This window comes from Oncorhynchus masou, chromosome 15 (genome assembly GCF_036934945.1).
Source record: "Oncorhynchus masou masou isolate Uvic2021 chromosome 15, UVic_Omas_1.1, whole genome shotgun sequence".
NCBI lineage: Eukaryota > Metazoa > Chordata > Actinopteri > Salmoniformes > Salmonidae > Oncorhynchus > Oncorhynchus masou.
Genome location: NC_088226.1, coordinates 31,168,420 through 31,195,851, shown reverse-complemented (window position 1 = coordinate 31,195,851; position 27,432 = coordinate 31,168,420). Strand labels below are relative to the sequence as shown.

At 40.1% G+C, this 27,432-nt stretch overlaps 1 protein-coding gene across 4 annotated transcripts; it reads right to left on the bottom strand.

The window, feature by feature from the left end:
- Positions 1-8,937: 8,937 nt before the first annotated feature.
- On the bottom strand, positions 8,938-21,504 carry LOC135556147 (LIM/homeobox protein Lhx9). Of its 4 annotated transcripts, none has more exons than XM_064989099.1 (6): positions 21,401-21,504; positions 17,828-18,144; positions 16,648-16,850; positions 15,709-16,067; positions 12,928-13,127; positions 10,121-12,348 (listed from the first exon to the last, which is right to left on the bottom strand). In XM_064989099.1, the coding sequence occupies exons 2-6, from the start codon at positions 18,008-18,010 to the stop codon at positions 12,097-12,099; spliced, it is 1,197 nt and encodes a 398-aa protein (XP_064845171.1). In that variant the 5' UTR covers positions 18,011-18,144; positions 21,401-21,504; the 3' UTR covers positions 10,121-12,096. The 4 variants fall into 4 exon arrangements, with proteins under 4 accessions (XP_064845174.1, XP_064845171.1, XP_064845172.1 ...); XM_064989100.1 differs by having other exon boundaries at positions 17,828-18,063; XM_064989102.1 differs by lacking the exons at positions 10,121-12,348; positions 21,401-21,504 and adding an exon at positions 8,938-9,720 and having other exon boundaries at positions 17,828-18,410.
- Between the last annotated feature and the right edge of the window lie 5,928 nt (positions 21,505-27,432).

Genomic DNA, 27,432 nt, shown 5'->3' with positions numbered 1-27,432 from the left:
AAATGACTATCGACCCGTAGCACTCACGTCTGTAGCCATGAAGTGCTTTGAAAGGCTGATCATGGCTCACATCAACACCATCATCCCAGAAACCCTAGACGGACTCCAATTTGCATACTACCCCAACAGGTCCACAGATTATGCAATCTCTATTGCACTCAACACTGCCTTTTCCCACCTGGACAAAAGGAAGACCTACGTGAGAATGCTGTTCATTGACTACAACTCAGTGTTCAATACTATTTTGCCCTCAAAGCTCATCACTAAGCTAAGGACCCTGGGACGAAACATCTTCCTCTGCAACTGGTTCCTGGACTTCCTGGGGGCCACCCCCAGTTGGTAAGGGTAGGCAACAACATGGGGGCCCCTCGGTGAATGCCCAGTCCTCTCCTGTACTCCCTGTTCACCCATGACTGTGTGGCCAAGCACGACTCCAACACCATCATTAAGTTTGCAGACGCCACTACAGTGGTAGGCCTGATCACCGACAACAATGAGACAGTCTATAGAGAGGAGGTCAAAGACCTAAAAGTGTGGTGCTAGGACAACAACCTCTCCCTCAAAGTGATCAAGACAAAGGAGATGATCATGGATTACAGGAAAAGGAGGGCCGAGCACTCCCCCATTCTCATCGACAGGGCTGTAGTGGAGCAGGTTGAGAGTGTCCAAATCACCAACAAACTATCATGGTTCAAACACACCAAGAAAGTAGTGAAGAAGGCATGACAACGTCTATTCCACCTCACGAGACTGAAAAGATTTGGCATGGGTCCTTAGATCTTCAAAGTTCTAGAGCTGCACCATCGAGAGCGTCCTGACAGGTTGCATCACTGCCTGGTATGGTAACTGCTCGGCCTCCGCAAGGTGTTGTACGGCCCAGGACATCACTGGGGCCAAGCTTCCTGCCATCCAGTAACTCTATACCAGGCATTGTCAGATGAAGGCCTTAAAAATTGCCAAAAACTCCAGCCACCCTCGTCATAGACTGTTCTCTCTGCTACCGCACAGCAAGCAGTACTGGAGCGCCAAGTCTAGGTCCAAAAGGCTTCTTAACATTTTCTACCCCCAAGTCATAAGACTGTTCAACAGCTAATAAAATGGCTACCTGGACTATTTGCAATGACCCCCCCCCCCCTTTTTTATGCTGCTTCTACTTGCTGTTAATTATCTATTTATGCATAGTCCCTTTACCCCTACCTACATTTACTTATTACCATCCAATAATTTGTACCCCTGCACATTGACTCGGTACTGGTACCCCCTATATGTAGCCTCATTATTGTTATTTTATTGTTGCTCTTTTATTTTTTACTTTAGTTTATTCAGTACATTTTTCTTAATTCTTATTTTTCTTAACTACATTGTTGGTTAAGGGCTTGTAAAGTAAGCATTTCAGCGCATGTTACAAATAAAAGTCGATTTGATTTGAAATGGTCAAATTCATTATAAAAACTACAGATTATTTACATTGTCACCAATGCACAATGACATCTGAACACATACAGAAATATGGTCAAATATATTTCATAAAAATACAATTTATTTCATAAAATTGTTTTCTGCAAATCTAAAGTTTTATAAGTATGATAAGTATAATATCACATCTTTAAAGATTAAACAGGTTATCACTGTATTTCGACATGCGTTTGAAATTATTACATTTTTTGTACACTATACATCATCTGTCATTTTTATGTATGTATTACATATGTCACCTTGGTAGAGCCACAGGCATCATATATTTACTGTAAAAGTTCTCTGTCGTCTTTTTTTCTAACTGCCTGTGTCTGGGGTTGACTATGACTGCAGTGTGAAACACACAGAGGCTGTAGTCAAAGCCGATGTGATAGAGATCATACTTCATACAGTCAGCAGATGGAGAGATCAGAGGAGAGAAAATGAGAGGAGGGGAGCATGTGGGCTCCAGAGTGGCGCAGCGGTCTAAGGCACTGCATCTCAGTGCTTGAGGCGTCACTACAGACATCCTGGTTCAAATCCAGGCTGTATCACAACCGGCCGTGATTGGGAGTCCCATAGAGCAGAGCACAATTGGCACAGCATTGTCTGGGTTTGGCCGGTGTAGGCCGTAATTGTAAATAAGAATTGGTTCTTAACTGACTTGCCTAGTTAAATAAATAAAACATGTGTCCAGGAGTTTTAAAGGTTAGAGTGAGGCAGAGTAAAGCTGACCTGTTACAGCAGCCAATTAGGTCATTTGTTTCCATATGCCATCTCCCAGCCACAGGAAAGTATGTATGTGATGTTACTTATTGATAGCCAGATAAACTTGCAGGCAATGTGTGTGAGGTTTGCACAAGTATAATTGCAACCCATAGTCAGTATCCCTGATCATTCAAGGTTGTTTAGATGTAAGACTTCACAGACCAACATAAATGTAGATACGGAGTAATAACGCTGTTAGAAACAGAGAGAGATACAGTTTTAGCTGTAGGGAGAGCTTTGTATAATTGAGACACAGGAGAGATGCCTTATAATGATGTGAAGAATGAGTCATGTACATGAACCTATCCTTTGTGTGTGCAGACACGTGCACAGATACAGCCATCCTATGAAGAAGTGTCCTTTTGATTGGTGGTGGGTTTTTATTTCAAACAAATAACTTTTAAACATTTTTAGTCTCTTTTCCAATTTGTAAGTCGCTCTGGATAAGAGCGTCTGCTAAATGACTTAAATGTAAATGTAAATGTTTTCTCTATTGCAACATTAAATGCAACGAATTGCCCATCAAAGTACAACATTACTCATGAAATTTGAAAAAAAAGCCGATAAGTGCACAAGCTACTTACCAGCGCTGGACAGTGAGTTTGAAATTAATACTGTCAGTAGTAGGTTACTTTGGAGTTGCTTATATGTGTCTTACTGTCAGGGACAGGGAACGGAGAAACTGCAGGTCAACTGTTTGTCAGTAGCAGAACAAATTTGGATCAATTAAAGACTAGTTAGCTTATTTTGACAGCATTGTCTAGCTAACGAGCTGATTCATCTATTCTAGCCTACATTCCAGCCAGGTCACACCAAATCCCACTGCAGTATTAGACGTTTATCCAGATCCCTAGGACATCGAGAGATGCCATCCAGTAGAGGCAACGCAAGTGCCTATTAACATCTAGTAGGCTTGTGGCTTGCTAGGGTGACCATTCCCATTAAACCATGAGCTTTGGCTCCGAGGATCGCAGGATCAATCCCAGTGCTTGGCACTTGTTTTGAGTTTTTATTATTTCTGTTTAAGCCCTATCCCAAACCTTAACCATTACCTTAACCAGTGGGAATGAATAACCAATTGTTAAGTTTAACCCTTACCTTCTTTCACTTCACCCATAGAATACTGAAGTGTAACTGTGATGATCAACTGATATAGCCCACATATTAGTGGTTCAAGCAAAGATACCTTTAACCAACTCCCTTTCATATGTGGTTCTAGCTTGCTTAGACTGCAAGGTGTGATGAGTGAGCGTGTTGTTGTAGAAAATAAAGTCTTATGTTAAAAAATGTTTTGGCTACAGGAGCAGTAGAAATCTATGATTGGAATGAAGGATTTCTTTGGGGGGGTTGCCTACCCCGGATCTCTCCACCTCTTCACAGGGCAGACCTGTTCCCCCTCTTCACAGGACAGACCTGTTCCCCCTCTCCCCCAAAACACCCTCTTCCCCTCTGTCACTGCTGTGTCTTAACAGCCTGCAGGCCGTCGCTCTAACCACTAGGCTACCTGCCACCCCGAGCAGTGTCTTGTCGAGATCGTCGCCTCTCTGACACCCGTTTGTGTGTGTCTATGGAGGTGAAATGCACGCCTTTATTGGCGTTGGGGCGTAACTGGTACATATACATACACACACACCCATTGAACTGACACTCTATCAGAGAAACATGTACGCCACACGAGAGACCCACAGATCTGTGAAAATACCAATACCATACTTTGTTTTGGCCCGTGTGTGTGTGTGTGTGTGTGTGTGTGTGTGTGTGTGTGTGTGTGTGTGTGTGTGTGTGTCAAGGTTATTATAGTAAATGAAAACTGAAACAAACTAATCATGAAAAAACGATTTAGTAAACTGAAATAAAATTAACAAACCGGTTTGAAAAACTAAAACTATACTGAAACTATTATCTCTGACTCCAAAACTAACTAACATTATAAAGTCTTCAAGCATTTGGGGGGTTTTCAAGCTACTGAATCTGGCGGGTAAATGCGGCCAGGAGATTGTAATGTTTGAAATAGGCCTGGCTTGTGCATCGCAATTACTAGCTCAGGGAAAAAAATTGACGAGGTAGCTAACTTGATTCTTATTACATGTACCACTAAAGTTAAAAAGCATTGGATTGGTGTAAACATGGTCGAGAGAGTTTCCTTCCACCATATTCTTCGCACCACTCTCTGCGCGATTCCTTTTAAATCCAATCACATTGGGCCAATTGCAACCGTCGATGGCCACCAGATTATCGGCATCTGATCTCTCGTTTAACCATCAATACATGCTAAAATCACCCACACAGCTGATCTCAATTAGAACTATTATTGGCCACCGATTTACCTCTCCCAAAACCGGATGTCGATTTTTCAAGACTATTTCGCCCTCTGGTGAGGATTATCATTGGAACAATTTAATCTTACTATTTTATCAGAATATGGATGATGTATGTAATTCACAATTACTCTGTACAACTGAAATAGAGTATTTAATTTCCTTGTTTACCACGGCAAATTTACTTTGGCAATGTAGCCTACCCTAGACATTTTATGATTGAACGGAAAAGTAATGTTGGTGTATTCCTACAAAATTCTGGTTTCCAAATTATTTAATCCAGTAATGATTTTACTTGTCTAAATATAATGTGTCCATTTTTATCGATAGGGGAAGGTTAAATATTCATGAACTGTAGACCACACATTTGAAATTAAACTAATCATGATTGTTGTATTTTATGAAATAATCTTGTATTCCTATTTGGAAGTCGTTATCTTAAATCAAAGAAACAGATGCAAAGTGCTTAATTTTATGTTTATTGAACTAGTCTTTCACACGTTACTGCAATCCATAACTTTCATATACAATGTAATTCATTTTAAATTGGTCTTCAAGTTGGTCTTTTTTTCACAGAAGAGTAGCCTCGATGTAGGCATAAGTAAATGCAATTAAAAGTGTTAACCAAATCATCGAAATTGACATCGTATTTCCGATTTTGTTGTCCCACTTCATTTGGGCGGGAGTAGTGAACGCAGACAATTACCATTTCCACCGTCTATTGTCGAGCCAGCTTGACACTGTAACAACGTCAGATCAGATGGTCTGCAAATTTATTCTGGTGTTCTTTTGTTGTAACCACGGTTATTTTAGCCTATAACTCTGTGTGTAATCTCCTGGCATTATCGTTTAAGGAAACCAGCATTAACACAGAGGTACGTGCGAAGTTCAGCTTGTTCGTTGCAATGCAGCCCTTGAGATTTACTTTAAAATGTAAACCTTACCTAACCTACAACTTGACCCATAAACTGATGCATAACTGCCCCCGATACAACACAACTTAATTTAGCAGACGTAAAAGACACGGCTGAAACGAAATGCCCCACATTCTGGTCATGATGAGAGAAAAACAAGTGTTGGGTTGGTACTCTTCTGCACCGTTCAACCATTTAATGGAGTGTCGCCTTGTTAAAATTCCGGATCGACGCAACTTCAGAGAGCAAGCTAGCACGTGCCTCAGATAGCTGCTCTCCGGATATTAGCTAGCGTTATTTAACGATAACAGAATCTCCGACAAAATTGGTATGTGGTGTCAGACTTTGTGGCAAGAACTTAATCTCGAAGAAGGACAGGCACTCTTATATTATTTTAATTTAACATTTGTGTAACTAGGCAAGTCAGTTAAGAAAAAATCTTATTTACAATAAACCCTAACCCCGACGACACTGGGCCAATAGTGCGCTGCCCTATGGGACTCCCTGTCATGGCCGTTTGTGATACAGCCTGGAACAACTATCTATAGACATCCATATATGTTTCATTTCAGCGTGACTCTAAACAGCGAGACTCACGTCCAAAAGCAGAAGTTGTGACGCACAAGCTCACTTCCCTTTCCCCTCTTAACGGGATGTTTCCCCCGGCTGAGGAATTGCGGTCCAAACACTTAAAAGACACACCCTATCCCCTCAGCCCTCAAATTAAGTGGACACTTTTGATGACGTATCATTACGTCTCACGAGTATACACTTGCAGGGCCAGGGAGGAAGGAATGATTTTTAAATGGACCACCGTTGGCCGGAAGTTGGTCACTCGTTCATCCCGCAATGATTGTGTTTTCAGCCACCGGTAGCTTGTGGGTGCTTTATATGCACGACAGTCAATTATATATATTATATTTATAATTCTTAATATCTATTGTATGATAGCTAGCAAATGAATTAGCTAACTAACGTTAGCCTGCCCATCTTGATCTTCTGAAGAAGGGAAATGTTTTATTTCTACAATTTCCAAAATGTAACCAAACAAAAAAATATTTACTTTTTACATAGTAGCAAAATGTCTAATTTATTTGCATTCGTTTTAACTTACATTTGTATGTTGACTTCTCCATTGATGTTGTTTTTACGTATTTGCGGACTTTTCTTAGCGGATGTCCAATCGTCGCAAATTGAATTATGGAGAGTTTCAGGCCCCGGGGTGAACATGATTGTACACTCGCAAAGCCAACTAAAAATGAGGGCTGAGGGTCTTACATTGCAAACTTCCCTTGCTCGGCTTTTCATTTGGACCACCCTCCAAGATGGGGACGGGGATTCCCCCAAGGGCATAAGGCGAGGGTACGTGGACAAGGGTGTGTCTTTTAAGTGTTTGGACCACAGTCAGGGTGCAACACAAATGGCTGCAATTGTTTGTTAGCATTTTGGTATATTTTACTAGATTTAGAACATAAAACAAGATTTATAAAGGAAATATCATCCCTTATGTCTACCACAGCAAATAATTCAATAGTTTAAGCATATATTGTAGGACCATGAACACTTTTTTTCTCGAATATTTACAAATAAATCGATCTTACTGGGGTTAGCAATCAATGACACAGACATTGTTAGAATTAACACTGCATATGAGGATGTAGTGAGATCCCCGATGACTTGGATGATACTTTTCTCGTCAATCATCTTGAAAAAAACATATACTTAAAAGCTGGAGATCAACCAATCATCCATCTTTAACACAATGGAAAGGTTAAATGCTTTATCTAAATATTGAAAGTGCATGGGCGACGGAGAGAAACAAAATGGTGCAGTTTGAGGCCATGTGGCGGAGAGTGATGTGTATGCTGGAGAGGGGAGAAGCAATTGGGTCTGGGCAGGTGGGATGTTTGTGTGCGTCTGTGTTTATGTTTTGTATTGTTTCAAAAATTCTTATAAATTAAATCTTGAATAAGCTGAATTCCAACTGGTAATTGGGACAGACATGAATGCCATTCTGGAAATGCAGGGCAAAACTAATAAGACCAACTACAATCCACAGGCAACCAAGTCTCTCCAACATATACTATCTGATTACAACCTAATTGACACCTGGCAAGCTCATAACACTAAAGCAAAATAGTTCCCTTTCTATTCAATCAGGCTACTCTTCTATTTTCTCTAATCAGGAAACCAGAAATTCAACATCACTACATGACCAAAAGTATGTGGACAGGACACCTGTTCGTCGAACATCTCATTCCAAAATAATGGGCATTAATATGGAGTTGGTCCCCCCCTTTGCTGCTATAACAGCCTCCACTCTTCTGGGAAGGCTTTCCACTAGATGTTGGAACATTCATCTGAAGGGATTTAGGGATTTTATCCCTTGCAAAATGCTTAATAATCCGAAAATAGAAATAAAATGACAAAGCATATGAGACAACTGTAAAATGAATGTAATTGTACAATGGAATCTACTAGTATTTAAGACCCTGCAGTCTGCGCAATGCTCCATTATAATCTGAGGCATTCTACAAACCACATACAGCTGAACTTCTTTTACTTGCCACACACACAAACACACTTGCACACTAATTGTTACAATAAGAAGCATTCCAGTCACCAACCTCCATCCCTTCACATTCTTGTCAGTCAGCAGGATGCTGTGATGATGTCCAGAATCTCCTGAATCCAAGATGGCCGACACTGTTTGTTTGTGTCATGTTGCAATCCCACTTCCTGCTGCCCGCTAGTGTAAACCGTCCACCACCCGGACATGGAAAAACAGCACGGCCGGCACCCCAGTGAGTGAGGTTTAGGCTTGGACTTGTCTGTAGCGTTTGCTGTTTCCTACGTTGTTGGAATTCAACAGCGAGCTGTTTTACTAGGCCCCATGTGGCACCACTGTTCCCCTTCCTCCCTCCAATCCCAGCCCTCTGCTCCCCTCTCTCACTCTTTCCTAACATGGATATGTAGCATTCATCATAGAGCAGTAAGTACACCACACTGAAAGAACCAGGGTAAGGCGGTGGGATCAGGTTGCTGCTAAAGTCCTCGCAATGTGATTCGTGAGATGCGGGTAGTCAAATATAATTGTTGTTTATCTCTAGAATTAAATGTCGTGCCCACATTTTTCAGGATTCTGAATGGACTCCATCCAGAACATAGAAAATGTAATTGAACAGAAAACAGATCGTAAATAGTTTGAATTCTACATCTAATTAATGTAATCTACAGTGTTATCAGTAATCACACACTTAGGAATTACATGGGCTGGTTGTGTAATTGAAAGTAACGCTGCATAGTAACCAAGAACCTAAGAATAACCACAATATTGAAATCAGATAATAATTGTATTGTTCATATTGTCCTTGGTTAGCTGAATGTCATGTACATGCATAAATAGGTTTCAAGCATTACAATCCATGTCCTCACAATGACATTTCATTTTCCACCATAAAATATGTGGGCATGATCAGGGACAGGATTTTCACATGGTTTATTTCACAGCTGACAATGAGTGATACAAATACAACGCATCAAACAAAATAATAAAATACATCTCAAGGATAATGTTATCAAGATGAGGTGCATGCAAAATGGGAATCTTTTTCAACTTTTTTTGTTACTTCCTCTTTTCCTTAGTGAAGGCAGATCGCAAAGCGCCAATTCTGCAGTCCTCTTCATCAGCCCGTTTGATGGCCGTCATGCTCGCCAGTTTCAAGGAGGCCATGTGTTTACAAAATTACATTTGTGACAAAATAACTTTTTTCATAGAGTAAGCCGATTCTGTAGAGGGTGGGGTTAGGAGTGTGTGGGGTAAGGGAGGGGAGTAGGTGTGTGTCTGTGTGTGTTCGTGTCCTGTAGTGTTGTTTAAGGTCTGCTGTCTTTTAATCCCATTGTATCTCCTGTGCTGCCAGGCTGCTCTGCTATATACAACTATGTTACTATACAACTTTATTTCACTGTGTGTGATTGGCATTCCAATACAAAGAGCAGTCAAGTCTTTTTTTCATAAGGATATCAGTAATCACACACTATTATGCTCTGTAGTTGGATTCAAACGTTCAAGAAAAACGTTTAAAATATTTATTTTGTTGTTTTGGACTAAAACATGTTTTTGTTAATTTTTTTTCTCTCTATTCTATGGTCTTATCCTAATATTGTCTTTGTCTTCAATGGTGAGGAATTCCCCTTCTCTTAATACTTTAGGGAATTTTCAAACGCCGGGAAGTTTGGCTGTAATGCCCCAAGATTTGTTCTCCCTGAAAGAAATCATAGAGTAACAATATATTAACTACAGAGCAACCTGGCTTTATGGGTCTGCATTTACTCTTCACTTTAGCTCTACATAGATATATCAATCAATGTGTGCTTTGCAGCGTTCCTTTTTCAATTTTAAAAAGTTATAGCCACATTCATGCATTAAAAAGCAATTTTCAGAATTTTTTGACGACTTGGTTTAGGTGCAAATCCATGGGGCATTACTTTAAAACTGTAAACACCATAAAATAGTAAATTAAAATAAGAGTAAAAATGTGGAACGCTTGTTTTGAATTGGTCAATCAATCATTGAATGCTTTTTCATTTGATGTGAGTAAAAAATAAAACAGTATCTAAGGAACAACACAAAAATGGCAAGTGTAATGAAAAATAAAAAACTCATTTAAAGCAAAGTATTTTTATTCACACAAATTTAATAAGATATATAACAACCGTTTGGTCCATAAATATTTAAGGGGAAATAGTTTCTATACACCATCTTTATCAAGAAACAGGGAAACATGGACAATCTTGATAGAACACTTACTGTACTGAACTATTAACACGAAAATCAATTTATAAGATTCTTGGATTAACCAACTATATCTGAAAGAGTGCACAAACGCTTTCTATGACATCGCTGCCCCCTTTTAACAGGATACACCATAAAAAGATCTTCAGAAATAAGATGTAAAACAAGTACAAAACTAGTGAGGCGTCACAAGTATGTGAATCAGTTAACAAACAACACATATAATCCTGAAGTTCACAAACTTTCTTCCAAGTTATATCATAAGGCACATAGTAGAACTGAGTTAGGCATCTACTTCATCAAGTAGATTGAGAATAACGCTTTGTTCTACAATAGAACAAATAGTGACAATTACAATAAAATGTTTTTAACCCAGCAGCAAGAACTCCTTCTCTTTCTTTCTCTTAATCCGCACTATGTAGTCCTGCTTTGCTATCAACCACAACCCCAACGCCAACGACCTTAAACAGCTGGCCCAGAAGACAACAAAATACTCATTTAAAATGTTAGAACCCTGCAGAAGGACTGCTTCTCTTTCTTTCTCTTAATTCATTGAGAGGGAAACATGTTTTTGGTCTGTTCAGTGGCAAGTGATCGTAAAGAAAGTATAAATATGGCCTAACGTGAACATGGAGGATGATTTATTTGTCCCACTGGCTGCATGTCTTCTATCTCTAGTTTTCTGAGGTCATTGTAAAGTTTCTGTCAGCTCTACGCCTCTAATCTGCCACATTGTCATCCCTCACTTTTTAACCTCCTCCCTTTTCCCTTTTTTATCAACCCTTCTTTACCCTGAGCAAAATGATGGGCAGTATTTTACTTAACAGTAATTCTACGGGCACGTTGAATCCGGATAAACTATTTTTTTAAATCCATTTGTGTGTTGGTATGTAAAATTAGGCCAGCAGATTAGAAAAAGTGCACTGTCATGGAAACAATCCTTTCAAACAGTGCCGATTCAACTGTGTCCCAATCCAGAATTTCACTCACTGATTTCTATTGTGGAATTCTTTCTAATATCAATGTTACTGCATTACATCTTTGACAGTTACCACTGTACATATCTATAGATTTGTTCCGTTGTTATAGATTTTTGTCACAGTTGAGGTGTGTCAAGACAAAATGCATGTTGAGGTCACAGCAGCCACCTGGCATTTGAGTTGTAATTGTCCGGGTTCTTGTAATGTATACAGTGCAATTTAGAGATTAGAATTACTAATCCATAAAATAATCCAATGTTTTGTTAGGTCCAGGATAACTCTGAATTATATTACATTTTACAACTTATTCTGCGAATGTATTTTGATTTTGAAAAAACAAAATATCTAAATATGTCTTAAATAGGATAGTGCTAACATACTCATTTCTAGAGCAAAATATTAATGATTTTAAATTAATTGATCAGTAAATAATACATTAATTATCAGGGATGGATAAATTTAGACTTAATCAAATGACCAAATGAAATAAAATAAAGTAAAAATAATATACTTTTCCCATTTTAAATAGTTCCATTTGGGCACAGTCCAAGATTGTTGAACCCTGTTCATAATTGTTCAATGCCGTCCAGATTCAAAATGTCCTCTACACAAAACCAATCACTAAATATGTTGACTACAAACAGCTGCCAAGCGGTTGCAAATGCTACACATCAACATAATTTCCTCCTGTTTAAATGTTGCTGTAGTTGTTCTTGTTGATCTTGTTGCTTTTTTGTTGGGTACAGTACAGTACTTCCTGTATCCACAGAACTGTCTCTGTTTTCTTTAAAGGTGTTTAAAAAAATGTAAATGCAAATTATGGAAAAAAACATAAATGAGTTAAGAGCTTAGAGTTGTAGAGCTTGCTAGAAAAGGTTTGTCAAGGTAGTCTGTGAGGGGCTCCCCGAATCATGGCTGTCCAAACTAGATGTGACGGAGGTCACTACAGTGATAGAGGGATTGGTCAGGTCTGTTAGTGTGGCCGCACTGGAGGGGGGCGTCAGAGCGCCGCTGTCGGACGAGGGCGGCGGGAGTGACGTGCCGTCGGCCTTGTCATTACCATTCTCCTGTCGCAAAACGTTCCTTCTGAATTTGGCTCTTGCGTTTTGGAACCATACCTGCAAATCCAATCCAATGGCTTTTACTTTATGTCTAATTTATTAACTTATTTTCTTTGTCTCCTTTCTTTCTAATAAAATGCAATGGTTATGACATCACAGTGTTGTCCACTACCTGACTCTCCCCGTAGAGTAGAAAGAGTAAAGAACAATACCTACAAACTGTTTTTGACGCCATTATTTTGGGCTCAGGGAGTAGAAACCAAATGAGAAATGACCAGCTGAAAGAGTATTTTTATTTTGTAAAAGATCCTTACAGACTTGTGCACTCTCTCTTAAATTACTCTTCCCACCACTGACCCAGGGAGATTGGGAGTGATACGTGGATGAATTATATGTCTAGAAACCCTAAACACTACAAATACCATACATCTCCTTCATACAGTACATCAAGGAAGCTGGTGCCTAACAACATCGGTAGAAAACCAATGAAAATAATTGTATAAAAAAAACATGATTTCAATGGACTTGAATGGAACTGATGGTCAAATGTGAGAACAGACAATGGACTGGGGGATATAGAGGGATGATGTCATACTAGGTCATAGGTCAGAAATGAGGGCGATGGCTACTGCTTACCTGTAGAACTCTTTTGGTGAGGCCTGTCTTCTGGGCAAGCTGTTTGAGGTCCTTGGCGTCGGGGTTGTGGTTGATAGCAAAGTAGGACTTCATGGTGCGGAGCTGGTGGTGCTTGAAGGAGGTGCGCATGCGCTTGGTCTTCTGGGAGGGAGGGTAGGCCTGGTCACGGTCCAGGTGGTCTCCATCGTTCTCATTACAACCTGACCAAGAGGAGGAGACGGAGGGGGTGCAAAGTTAGAACAGATATACTGTCGTAAAGTGTGCACTGCAGTATAATTCTTCAAACAAAAAGTGGGGTGTTGTTGGTCCTCGTACATATAATCCTGAGTTGTCAACATAGACAGCACTCCCAAAATCAAGGTTGTTAGTTATAGAAAGACAGCACATCCGATCAGGGTTAGGATAAGGTTATGATGATTCCATTGAAGAGGAATTAAAGGCGTAAAATGGCCATCATTTTCAGTAAAGATTGAATTAAATCATTAATTGAATCAAACATAAGTTATTCAAAATGTAACGGACACAAGCCCCTTCGAAAGTATGTAAAGCAGATCCATATCTACAGTAGGAGTTGATCAGTCCTCAATTTGGTCAAGCTAGCATTTCTACTCCTCTGTGCTATAAGAAAGCAATAATGTATTGTCATTGAAATGTAATCTCTACTTCCAATATGCACCATACTAATATTCTGTCCTGTCTATTGAAAGTTATTTAAAATAATTGATTGTCATGTCATGATCAAAAGACAATTATTTTCAACACATCCAGCAGACATGCATATTCCCATAACAGACTTTACTCATTCTACTATAGGCCTATTAGCTAAAGTGGTCATCTCTAAATATCTGACTAATAATAGAGAGCAAAGGCTATAGTAGGCTGTTAATATATTCAAGACACCTATCTTGATATGTCCCCCCCTGCAAATGCAAAACACAGTTCAAATGACAGACTTTAATACTGGTTTCACAGACCTAATCTCAACGTTTAGTTGATACAGAACTAAACATGAACACAGAAAAACCTAGGATTAAATATCTCTGGGCTACAGAATCTATGTATTTTTCAAATGGATCTTGGCCATAGTCCAAGACTACTACTCATATTTCATCAGAAATGTGTAACTTAAAACACTTATTTTCAGATGTCAAATATGCTTCTTAATTCATGTTAGACAAGCATCTTAAAAGCACTGCAATAAAATCACAGCTACATCTTTAAATCTTGGGTATCCCATTTTCCTCAGCTATGATTGCTTGCTGAGTGCCTTTATTTCTACAACTACCCACCAGGGGTCGCTAACAAAACATGCTGAGTCGGTATTCCAACTGCAAGGTCGACATGGGACTGACCGCATGGAATAATTATCTAAAGACGTAGGCTATAGGCATATAGAGTCGATGGAACCTAAACATTAAACCGGATATAGACAATATCAACATTTTTGCTCGAAACTGACTGTGAAAGACAGGCAATTTCTGATTATACCTAATGGAATTTTTTGGAGGGCTATGGACCAAAGCAGGATTTAATTCAGAGCTAAATTCAATTTTTGCAACCAAAAGTGTTTTAAATATGGAAAGAGCACAACATCTACAGCTGAACATAAATACAAAACAGAAAACAAATTAAGGGGGCATATGGGCATGTTTCTGAAATGAAATAGTCTTGAGAAATGAACCATTACCACCACCCTTGTCGTTATTAAAGCAAAATACTGTAGTCCAATAAACATAACATATTAGGCTTGGGATAGACCATATTAGAGGACATAACAAAATTATCGCATGAAAACAATTCAATTTTTTTTTAAATAACGTTAGATACTGGAGAGGATGTAATGTTGTTGCTTGTTTGTTTAGTTTTTTTGTATCCCGCTCCATCTCACTCACTCTGTTTCTGAGAACTGTGCAGACCTTCCGAGTATGATTCAGTGGTTGGAAGCCAGGGATTCCTACTACATCACCTTCAATTAAGGCAGAACAATTATTTAACACGCAGATTACCCTTATTCCTCTCCATGCATGGAGAACAGAACAAATTTGGCACACAGTGACAAACTTTCTCAACCGGACACTAATTGTAAAAAGCGACTACAAAAGAAACGCCGCGGGGTTGGTTAGATTATAACATTCACGTTTTCAATGCCAGTTTTTAATTGTAAAATTACCTGTAATGTATAACGAGGAGGCAATTTCCCCCAAGAAAGGCGACATTTTAAATAGTTGAGCCCAAATTACTTTTACCCCCTGCACGTGCTTAGGTCACTGGTTCAAGTTCATGTGTGTACCTATTTTACAAATTCGATTACCTAATGAGAGCCATAATTAGGCTATAAAAGTAAAACTAATGGTTAACTGGGGGTACATTTTTGATCATTCTGACAGCATGCAATTTAGCCTAAAGAGGAGAAATGCAAATACGCTACTTCATGAACAGAGCACACATTCAAAGTAGGCATCTTCCAAGGTGTGGAATGGCTAATTGTTCTCTTTCGTGTCCCCCTTTTTTTGGTTAAAAATGCTTTTGGTGTAGGACTACAGAGATGAGGCCTATGCCCTTAAACACGGATCAAGCCAAATAATTTATGAAATCTCCATATTCGACATTATCTTTTCTACTCAGTTCACCAGCGCTCGTCATGGGTTTGTTAGTTAGCATGTAGCCTAACAGGTTATAGGCCTCAATCAAAACATCCCCACCGTAACGTTATTTTCAAACAGCGCAATAGCCTTCTGTGCGTACAACTTCTCGACCAGCAACTCCTCTCCGTCAACTCACCTGAGTTGTAGCTGGCGATGTCTATGCCCATGGCGGGGCTCTTCCTCTTGCGAGGCCTTCCCTTCTGAGCTGTCCCAGTGCCATTGAAGTAAGGCAGCGCCAGACCTCCGCCTTTAGCCGCCAGCTCGGAGTAGTTGAGGCCGGGGTGTGGGTACTCTCCCTGGGCTATGGTCTCGAAGTGGACCCGGCAGTACACCAGGCTGTCCTTCATGCCGAAGTGGTCGCCGGTGGTCAGGGTCTTGTTGCATGTGGTGCACGTGAAGCAGCTCAGATGGTACACCGAGTCCCGTGCACGCATTACCATCTCCGATGCCGATATCCCGAGGTGGCAGCGCGCACACCTCTGCACTGAGAACCTTCTGAAACAAGGACACAATTCTTTAAAAACACGCCCAGACATAACACGTCTAAAACACTCAAAACAGGATTGAAAAAATGGAACACAAACACACACCGCGAGTGGCTACATAAAATACAACTCATTGTTCTTACTGTGTTTTTATTCAGCAGTTTGCATGTAATGTCATAACCTCCATCCGCAGGCCTATAATAACATATCGCATTTGCAGCATTGCCAAGAGACGACAGATTGCCTCTGATATTTAGGCTGGTTGGCTATTAACAGCTATTTATATTTCGATGTAGTAGATTCATTATACGGGGCCTTCCCTGTATGACTCAGCTATAGCTGATCGAACCAATACGCCTTATGTGCGTACATTTATCCTATAGCCTATTTCAAATGTTCTGTGGCCTGTGTTTGTGTATATAGATCTATCGTTTCAGACATTAACAATAGTTTGTATGACAGGCCTAATGCCAAACACACAAGAGAGTGAGGGAGGGAGAGAGAGCATGTGTTCAATCGTCGAATATTAAAATCAATCATTTCACTCGGCCTATAGAAAAACAACCAATCATAACTGTATGCTTTCTTACCTGTAGTAATCCTCCTTGCAGTAGATGCTGCCATCCTTGGCAAAACACGTGAGTTCTGACTCCAAATGTTGTTTACATTCACAGCATTTGAGGCACCGCAGGTGCCACTGTTTATCCACAGCGAGTAGGTAATATCTATCCGAGATTTTGCCTCCACAGCCAGCACACAACGCGGGCTTCTCCGGTCCCATCGAAGGCATGGTCTGGAAGAGGAGGGGAATATTAATACATGTGGAAATGCATGGCTCACATCCTGCGCATGTGGTGAGGACTATACTTCCCATGTGGGGTTTGGCTTGTGTGTGATAAAACTGTGACATATCTGAAAAATTACATATTAGCCTAATATGAGCAATGCACCATTTTCTTAAAAATAAATCAATAGTACAACGATCGTTAAACTTTCTTAAGTAGCCTATATATGACAGTTCGGTTTTAAAGCCAATCCCAAGAAATTCCTGCGGAGCTGAAAATGTGTCAACATGCAGGGCCGGTTGTGTTTAGGGAGTAACTGCATTCAATTTATCTAACAAATGGAGCCTGTATACATACATGTATTACAATGACAAAGAATAATTAATTGCGCTTCATTGCACATTTAAAATAAGCTGTATCGACAGCCTGGTGCGCTATGTCCTCCTACTTTCACACGTCTATAACTTAGCATTACTGCCAAAAGAACAACAATTAATAATAATAATAATAACAATAAATTATTATGTAGAGATGATAATAATTTCCAAACTATTATCTATGTAATACCTGTTTAATTAGGCCTATATATTATATAAATAAACAATAACAGCAATTTGTTATTTGCTCAAAATATAAATTGTGTAACAATTTGGCAAAATGTGAGTAATAATTGTCACTTTTACTTTATGCACTGTCACTTAGTTTAGTTGATAACTGAATGTATTTGTATTACATACGAACATTTCCACACACATACATGTTCTTTAAAAAATGTTTTTTTTGTCCATATAGGAACCTGTAAACGCAATATTAAACCCAACATTTTCTTTCGAGTGATTATTTCTTGCAGCTATCTTAGCCCAACTACAGCTTCATAAAGCATTTCCTTGCATTTAAACAGTTATGCCCATTTGGATGTAAATGGTAATCTTCATGGATGTCAGAACAAGAAAAGAAAACATTGCATTTAGTTAATTTTTCTTACCGATTCCCTTCCGTTGAGCTGCACGCCCTTGGTAAGGCGCGAGTCGGTTTTGGATCTCCTCTCCATCTCCTCCATGATGCCTTGGATGTGGTCACCGGAGATCCCGTGGAACAGCATGGCTCCCGCTCCTGAACGACGCAATGTGCAACTGCTTGCTTCTGCCTTGCAGCCCACAACTTCCATATACAGCTCTGCGTCCCGTTGGCTCAGAGCATCCGACTGGCTCTGCTGTTAGACTGTTAAACAGGCACACACACAAACACACACACACAAACAAACAAACAAACAAGAGACACACTCAGCTCAGCTCACCTCCCCTGCAAGTGGTGGATAGATGAGGGACGGGGAGAAATCAAGGCAGGAAGAAATTATTTCCTCTCCCCTGAATGTTTTGTAAAAAAAAAATAAGTATAGTCCAGCTGATCCGGCGGTGGCCAGTTTATGCACAGATGATAATGGTGGTGATGGACGGTTAAAATTGCAGAAGTTTAGATTAGGTGTTTTTCTCTCGACAGTCCCGCGCCGATCTCACGTTATAGGGTTCCGTGTGCTTGAAGGTCAGATTGGGACTGCCTGAGTTGGAGAGCCGTGTCCTATTTGTGAAGAGAGCAAAAGCCTGCCCAGTTTTGATAATTTGGTAGGAGGAGTCGTTCCCTCTCTCTATGCCACTGATTTCTATTCACCAACAAAGAGCTGTCACTCTCCCCTCTAACCCGCGGTGCATGTTGGCTGCGAGAGCGTGGAGAGAGACACTTTGGTTATTGACATTTTCATTACTTTTCTTTTCTATAGGTTTTAGTTATCGGAAGACATTAGTGGAGTCTAAATCGCAGTGACACGATACGGTTTAGTGCAATTTGCATAATCTCTTGGTGTGATTGAATTAGAAGGATAAACCGTGGATATTGAATTGTAATTTGAACGAATTTTAATCTATATAAACTGTAATATGGAGTTTCAGTAGCCTCACTTGCTGAATTTGATTCGATAACTTTATGTGAAACGTCCATTGGTAAAGCACGTCTTAAGTGAAACAGTCGTGTGAGGGTGATACCTTTCCTTGTCATGTATTTTTTGCCGCCGTGCATTTTTAAATGTGATACTCATTTACCTGTGAGCGTGTTGTGTATGCCTAATAACTAAGTAAGGCTATAACATGTTTATATTTTTAAAAAGGAAGTTGAACATTTTAGATTGAATTTTGAAAATATTAGTTGTATTGGTAAAAAGGTTCAATTTACCCTGATTCTGATTAATTAATACTATAGAATACATGTTATGTGTGTGTGTCATAGCCAACATATGTCCAATTTAGCCTACAAAACACAAGTAGGCCTGCGAAATCATTTTAGACCTATATACGATAAATATGCCTCAAAGAGTGCATGGCAAATAAATAGGCCCATTCTAAAACGGACAAATGCCAGGCCCTTTTCTCTTTTTCTGATAACCAACAAAAGACGTTAGGCCTATCCCAATTAAGAAGACATTAGCTTATATGAATTGTCGAGTTATATAGCTGCATGTGTTGAAGTGACAGTGGTAGGCTGCATTCTGTGTAAGTAACGTAGGCCCTAATTACTGCTTTTAAAGCCAGATCAATGCTCTCTTAATTAAACAGTAACCTAAAATCAACGTAAACTAATTATCCGCCACTGACTCATTAGCATGTCCCTCGTCTCTCCAATTAAACATTCTGTACTCAAACTATCACTTTACACTGACAGACAGACTTCTCTCTCCAATGTGTGACAACACACACCCATGATATTTGCTAAATCGGTTAGTTTCTTTGTAAATTTAAATTGTGCACCTTAATCCAAGATATTGAATTCCATAAAATATTTTTATTGTTTGTATAGCATGTGGTTGAAGAAGTAATTTCTATTATCTATAACGAATGTGTGTATCGTTTTGTGCCTAAGTTCCCGGCCGAGACCTGACAGACAATAAAACACGTCTGGGAGATTTTAAGGTTTTGTGTCAGAGGACAAAAGATAACTCTCCTTACAGTCTGGACCATTAGACTTCCCAAAGCTCCATGAAGTTGCAGGTGCGCTTCCTCACGCCAACGCCAATCATTTTAAGACCTGTTACATGTCCATTTTGTCGCGGGGATCAGAAGTCGTGTGTTTAATTGGGCCCCCCTAGATAACACGGCGCGTAAATGTCTAAACTTTAAAGGAGGTGGATGTGCTATATAGCAACAGCGGAGTTAATTCGCGCTCTGTCAGTTTCATTCCACTGAAGTAAAAAAAAGGCACTCAGGATTAATTTCACTTGGACAAAGAAAACCTAAAAACGGGAAACGTGCAGTTCAGTGTGACATTTACTTGAAGTGTTTATTATGCGGTCCCAAGAGAGCATAGAACACGCAGAAGTGTGAGGGTGATACCTTTCCTTGTCATTCATTTAAAAACGCTTATACAAAATGTAGGCTATAGCTGTTGTTACTTATTTATTTGAGAAAATAAAATTAGCCATGTTATTATTATTATTTCATTGTGCCTCTTCAGAAGGAATAGGAAATGTTACATAGCCCCTAGATGCATGTGTCTCCCTGGCCTCCAGCAATGACATTTCATCCAAGTGAAAAAGGATTAAAATGCGTCAGTGCATCCACGAGCTCTCCCAGTGTTCATCTCTGAAATGGAAAACAACCCATTTCGTTTTTTAAACTTAGATCGATATTTAACGTTATCCCCTCTTAGTTTATAGCTAAGCCTATTTCACAAGTCTATAGGCCTATAGCAGGTTCTTCTTTAGACTATATAAATGCGTAATTGTCCCCTATATGATGTTTAAAAGAAATGCCCACTGCTGATGCAATTTAGAGCCTAATGCCAATAACGATGACTCCGACACATATAATTATCCATTTACGAAAATAATGTATTGGTCTTTAAACGAGTTGGCTTTTATATTTTTCGTTGAATTCATCTCTGCATTGTCTTAACCATGCCGGGGTTTTGTCTCGTGAAGAATAATATACATCAAATTAAATATATGAGCCAACAAAAGTATTTACATTCCTGTCATAATTCCTCCTTATTTTACTATTATTTGGTGGCTCCAGAAGACTATTTATCATGACATTTGAGAATTGGCAACACATTTAGGCTACTATGAATTCCTTTTTAGTCCGTTTTCCCTCTCGTGCCTTTTCACTATTTTGCTGCGGCTTTGCTGAGAATCATGCAGTTCACTGTACTGTGCAGCTTCTTCTCAATTTCAACCTTGATTTCTTTCAAACAAAATGTTTACCACGAACATACCGTATTCGGAACAATGACAGATAAGACAGCTATATTTTAACTATTCCACGGGCGGCTCAATGCTGACTTTTGTTTCCTTGTGAATGAAAGAAATATCGCCAATCCGTCAACATAGGCTTTCTCAAAGCTCAGTTATATGGCTCACTATATCCGTCATTATTAATGCAACGTCTTATAGCTTACACACACGCACAACTTTAGTACACGCACCTCGGAAAATAGCAACCATGTGAATATAATGTTTAGCACATCGAATAATTGTGTGAAAATGTGTAATTCAGGTGAAAGTTGAGGTTACCTTCAGGCTGATAATGCGCTGTCCTGGTATAGAAACCAACCTTGTGTTGAGAAGGTTGCGGGCCTGTAGAAGAGAGGAAAGGAGAGGAGGAGGAGAGGATAGCAGAGATTCTGCCGGTAGATGGGGGTTGTTCCTTGTTTCTCGTAGTCCTAGTGAGTGTCAATTAAAACAAACCTACCGCTTGGCGAGAAGATATTTATATATATATATATTCCTCTCCCTCCACCAAACCCTCTCAAACAAACGGTTAATGAGAGCTCACGAGCCAACGTTGAGACGCACGCACGAGCACGAACACACACACGCACACACACACACATCCCGGGTTTGTCCAAAATATCAGTATGTCATTGCCCATATGAATAAAATCAGGTCAAGTGTTTGTTACACCCTGATAGCAGGGATCCATGTTAATAAATCCTTGAGCTCTGCAGTCAAACTGTCTTAACAATATCCGTCGAAGATGAAAACAGCAAGGTGCAATCCTAATAACCTTACAGTGCATATAAATAATGTTATTCAATTGAGATTATTATGAAATTTAACATGCATCTATGTTGTGTCACATGTCATAAACCTAATATGTTATATAGGTATATTTCCCAAATCAGGGGAAATATTGAAAACTGTTGAAACCAAATATTGTGATTTTAAAGACAGAAAAAAATAATTACATTCAATTTCTCCTCTGAAATGGTCTAGGCTTATGGCATTCACATGTAGTGTTTTCTAATCACATGGAAAAAATATCCTCTGTTTTTGAATGGTTCCATTCCACTTTGAGTCAATCCCTGTCTCTCCTCCAGTCAATAGGCCTACCGGTAGGCCTTACAATGAAAAATGGAAGATGGTCAATATCATTCTACTACACTAGCTAGGTTTCCATCCAATTGACAGATTTTCTTGAATATTTTTAAAAATCCTCATAAAACATTATGCGCATTTTCCCACCAGAGAGGATTAGGGCTGTAGGTGATGATTCATTGCACATACAAATACATTTTGCAGTTATATTCTCATGTACTGAATATAAAATACAAGTTAAATGGTTTTTTTCAACTCTACTGATGTTTTTCTCACAAAAATGTTGCGCTATATTGAAAGTGTGCGCACTCTAGTATTGGCACGTGGACTCAAAAGCCAACCGCTCGCAGATACAGTGCAGGTATAGCCTACATGATGATATTATTATGGACAAAAGAGCAATACTTTTTCTTTTTTTGTCAAACTGCAGCCAAGCATTGCTGTCACCTGAACAAGACCTTTGATATTTATTGGAAAGGTTTCCGTCGTTTTTATGCGAGGAAAGTAGGACTACATCGGATAAAGATTTTCACGACAGGCCTGATAAAAAGTATGTCCGTAAACTTTCCAAATGTTGACAAAACAAATATTCTAGACAAGGTGGGATCTTTTTTGTGGTAAAATGTATTAAAAATCGATATTTGTCTGCCGTTTGACAAATAAAACAAATCTCTTTATTTTGTCCATAATAATCTCATTGTGTAGTAGGCTGTATCTGCAAGTGAGATTTGTTGGCTAGAGCGCACACAAATTTGTTTGTGACAAAACCATTGGTAGAGTTGAAAAACTTTTATTTTTATTCAGTATATTGGAATTTAACAGCAAAAGTTATTTTTTATGTGCCCTACTTCATCACGCACAGCCTTAAATGTGCAATAAATCAATTGAATGAAAACACATCTCTGGTGGGAAAATGTGCATATTGTTTTCATGTGGATTTTAGAATATTCACATCGAAATCAGTGGCCAATTGGATGGAAGCATAGCCAGTAACTTTCCATGCACATTTTTTTTTATGTGAGTAAAGTTGTACCCTATATAAAAAAGCATTACAGTTTTGATGGAAACAGGGATTTTCGGGATTAGCCAACAGATCATTTGTTCCTTTGACTTGATGGTGGGATCTTTTTGTGTTGGTGAAATTAATTATGCGAGACATGGTGGTGGAAACGCCTTTATCCGCAAATATGAATGGAATAACCATCATATAGAAGTACACTTGGAGACACGGGATGATATGATGTATGGTCTTCTATCCTCCCATTACAACTTGGGAAACCATGCAGTTTGTAGGCTACACATGAAGTTATGATGAAATTCACAGGGTGGTGAAGGTGCACGGTGATAAACTTGATGCTCCTTTCTCGAAAAAATGTTTTCAGTATTATCCATAATAGTCTTACTAGCCACCCCGCACTGTATCTTACTAGCCACCCCGCACTGTATCTGCTAGCTGTTGGTTAGAGCGCACATGTCAAGACCAGAGTAGGCACATTTGCAAAAATAAATAAAACATATCACCTTTATTTAACCACGTTGGCCAGTTGAGAACAAATTCTCATTTACAACTGCGTCCTGGCCAAGAAAAAGCAAAGCAGTGCGACAAAAACAACAACACAGAGTTGCACATGGGATAAACAAACGTACAGTCAATAACACAATAGAAACATCTATGTACAGTGTGTGCAAATGTAGTAAGGTTAGGGAGGTAAGGCAATACATTGGCCATAGTGGCAAAATAATTATAATTTAGCATTAACACTGGAGTGATAGATGTGCAGATGATACTGTGCAAGTAGAGATACTTGTGTGCCAAAGAGCAAAAAATATATATAAACAATATGGGGATGAGGTAGTTGGGTGTGCTATTTACAGATGGGCTGTGTACAGGTACAGTGCTCTGACAGTGGATGCTTAAAGTTGGTGAGGGTGATATAAGTTTCCAGCTTGAGTGATTTTTGCAATTTGTTCCAGTAATTGGCAGCAGAGAACTGGAAGGAAAGGCGGCCAAAGCAGGTGTTGGCTTTGGGGATGACCAGTGAAATATACCTGCTGGAGTGCATGCTATGGATGAGTGTTACAATGTTGACCAGTGAGCTGAGATAAGGCAGGCTTTACCTAGCAAAGATTTATAGATGCCCTGGAGCCAGTGGGTTTGGCGATGAATACGTAGTGAAGGACGGCCAACAAGAGCATACAGGTCGCAGTGCTGGGTAGTAAACTCAGCAACAACAAAAAAAATCCCTTTTTCAGGACCATGTCTTTCAAAGATAATTTGTAAAAATCCAAATAACGTCACAGATCTTCATCGATCTTCACTGTTTCCCATGTTTGCTCAATGAACCGTAAACAGTTAATGAACATGCACCTGTGGAACGGCCGTTAAGACACTAACAGCTTACAGACAGTAGGCAATTGTCACGCCCTGGCCATAGTTTACTTTGTATGTTTCTATGTTTTTGATTGGTCAGGGTGTGATCTGAGTGGGCATTCTATGTTGGATGTCTTGTTTGTCTATTTCTGTGTTTGGCCTGATATGGTTCTCAATCAGGGGCAGGTGTTAGTCATTGTCTCTGATTGGGAACCATATTTAGGGAGCCTGGGTTTCACTGTGTGTTTGTGGGTGATTGTTCCTGTTTCTGTGTTTTGCACCAGATAGGGCTGTTTTTGGTTTTCGTACGTTTGTTATTTTATCGTGTATAGTTTCCGTTAATTTATTGTGTATAGTTTCCGTATTAAATAAAATGAATCACAACTACGCTGCATTTTGGTCCGCTCCTCCTTCCCACAATGAAAGCCGTGACAGCAATTAAGATCACAGTTATGAAAACTTAGGACACTAAAGAGGCCTTTCTACTGACTCTGAAAAACACCAAAAGAAAGATGCCCAGGGTCCCTGCTCATCTGCATGAACGTGCCTTAGGCATGCTGTAAGGAGGCATGAGGACTGCAGATGTGGCCAGGGCAATAAATTGCAATGTCCGTACTATGAGATGCCTAAGACAGCGCTACAGGGAGACAGGACGGACAGCTGATCATCCTCGCAGTGGCAGACAATGTGTAACAACACCTGCACAGGATTGGTACATCCGAACATCACACCTGCGGGACAGGTACAGGATGGCAACAACAACTGCCCGAGTTACACCAGGAAAGCACAATTCCTCCATCAGTGCTCAGACTGTCCGCAATAGGCTGAAAGATGCTGGACTAAGGGCCTGTAGGTCTGTTGTAAGGCAGGTCCTCACCAGACATCACTGGCAAATACATCACCTTTGTGCACAAACCCATCGTCACTGGACAAGACAGGACTGGCAAAAAGTGCTCTTCACTGACGAGTGACGGTTTTGTCTCACCAGGGGTGATGGTCGGATTTGCATTTGTTGTCATTGCAGGCAATCTTAACACTGTGCGTTACAGGGAAGACATCCTCCTCCCTCATGTGGTACCCTTCCTGCAGGCTCATACTGACATGACCCTCCAGCATGACAATGCCAGCAGCCATACTGCTCGTTCTGTGTGTGATTTCCTGCAAGACAGGAATGTCAGTGTTCTGCCATGGCCAGCGAAGAGCCCTGATCTCAATCCCATTGAGCACGTCTGGGACTTGCTGGATCAGAGGGTGAGGGCTAGGGTCATTCCCCCCCAGAAATGTCCAGGAACTTGGAGGTGCCTTGGTGGAAGGGTGGGGTCACATCTCACAGCAAGAACTGGCAAATCTGGTGCAGTCCATGAAGACGAGATGCACTGCAGTAGTTAATGCAGCTGGTTGCCACACCAGATACTGACTATTACTTTTGATTTTGACCCCCCTTTGTTCAGGGACACATTCAATTTCTGTTAGTCACATGTCTGTGGAACTTGTTCAGTTTAAGTCTCAGTTGTTGAATGTTGTTATGTTCATGCAAATATTTACACATGTTAAGTTTGCTGACAATAAATGCAGTTGACAGTGAGATGACATTTCTTGTTTTGCTCAGTTTATATGGGGATTTGGTGACAAAACGGATGCACTGTGATAGACTACATCCAATTTGCTGAGTAGAGTGCTGGAGGCTAATTTGTAAATGACATTGCTGAAGTCAAGGATCAGTAGGATAGTATATTCTACGAGGGTATGTTTGGCAGCATGCGTGAAGGAGGCTTTTTTGCGAAATTCGAAGCCGATTCCAGATTTAACTTTGGATTGGAGATGCTTAATTTGAGTCTGGAAGGAGAGTTTGCAGTCTAACCAGACACCAAGGTATTTGTAGTTGTCCACATATTCTAAGTTAGAACCGTCCAGAGTAGTGATGCTAGTTGGGAGGGAGGGTGCGGGCAGCAATCGGTTGAAGAGTATGCATTTAGTGTTACTATAGCATTTAAAAGCAGTTGGAGGCCACGGAAGAAGTGTTGCATGACATTGAAGCTTGTCTGGAGGTTTGTTAACAAAGTGTTCAAAGAAGGGCCAGATGTATACAGAATGGTGTTGTCTGCGAAGAGGTGGATCAAAGAATCACCAGCAGCAAGAGCGACATCTTTGATATATACAGAGAAAATAGTGGGCCCGAGAATTGAACCATATGGCACCCCCATAGAGACTGCCAGAGGTCCGGACAACAGGCGAGGCAGTCGAGGCAGTCATTCGAGAAACCAAGTCTATTGAGTCTGCCAATAAGAATGTGGTGATTGACAGAGTGGAAAAAGCCTTGGCCAGGTCAATGAAGATGGCTGCACAGTACTGTATTTTATTGATGGCGGTTATGATATCGTTTAGGACCTTGAACGTGGCTGAGGTGCATGACCAGTTTGGAAACCAGATTGCATAGTGGAGAAGGTACGGTGGGATTCTAAATGGTTGGTGATCTGTTTGTTAACTTGGCTTTAGAATATTTTAGAAAGGCAGGGCAGGATGGATATAGGTCTATAACAGTTTGGGTCTAGAATGTCACTCCCTTTGAAGAGGGGGATGACCGCAGCTCCTTCCAATCTTTTGGGGTGTCAGACGATACAAAAGAGAGGTTGAACAGGCTAGGAATAGGGGTTGCAACAATTTCGGCAGATCATTTCAGAAAGAGAGGCTCCAGATTATCTTGCCCATCTGATTTGTAGGGATCCAGATTTTGCAGTTTGCAGCTCTTTCAGAACATCAGCTATCTGGATTTGGGTGAAGGAGAAACTGTGTGTGTGTTTGGGGGGGGGGCTTTGGCAAGTAGCTGCGGGCGGTGCAGAGCTGTTGGCCGGGGTAT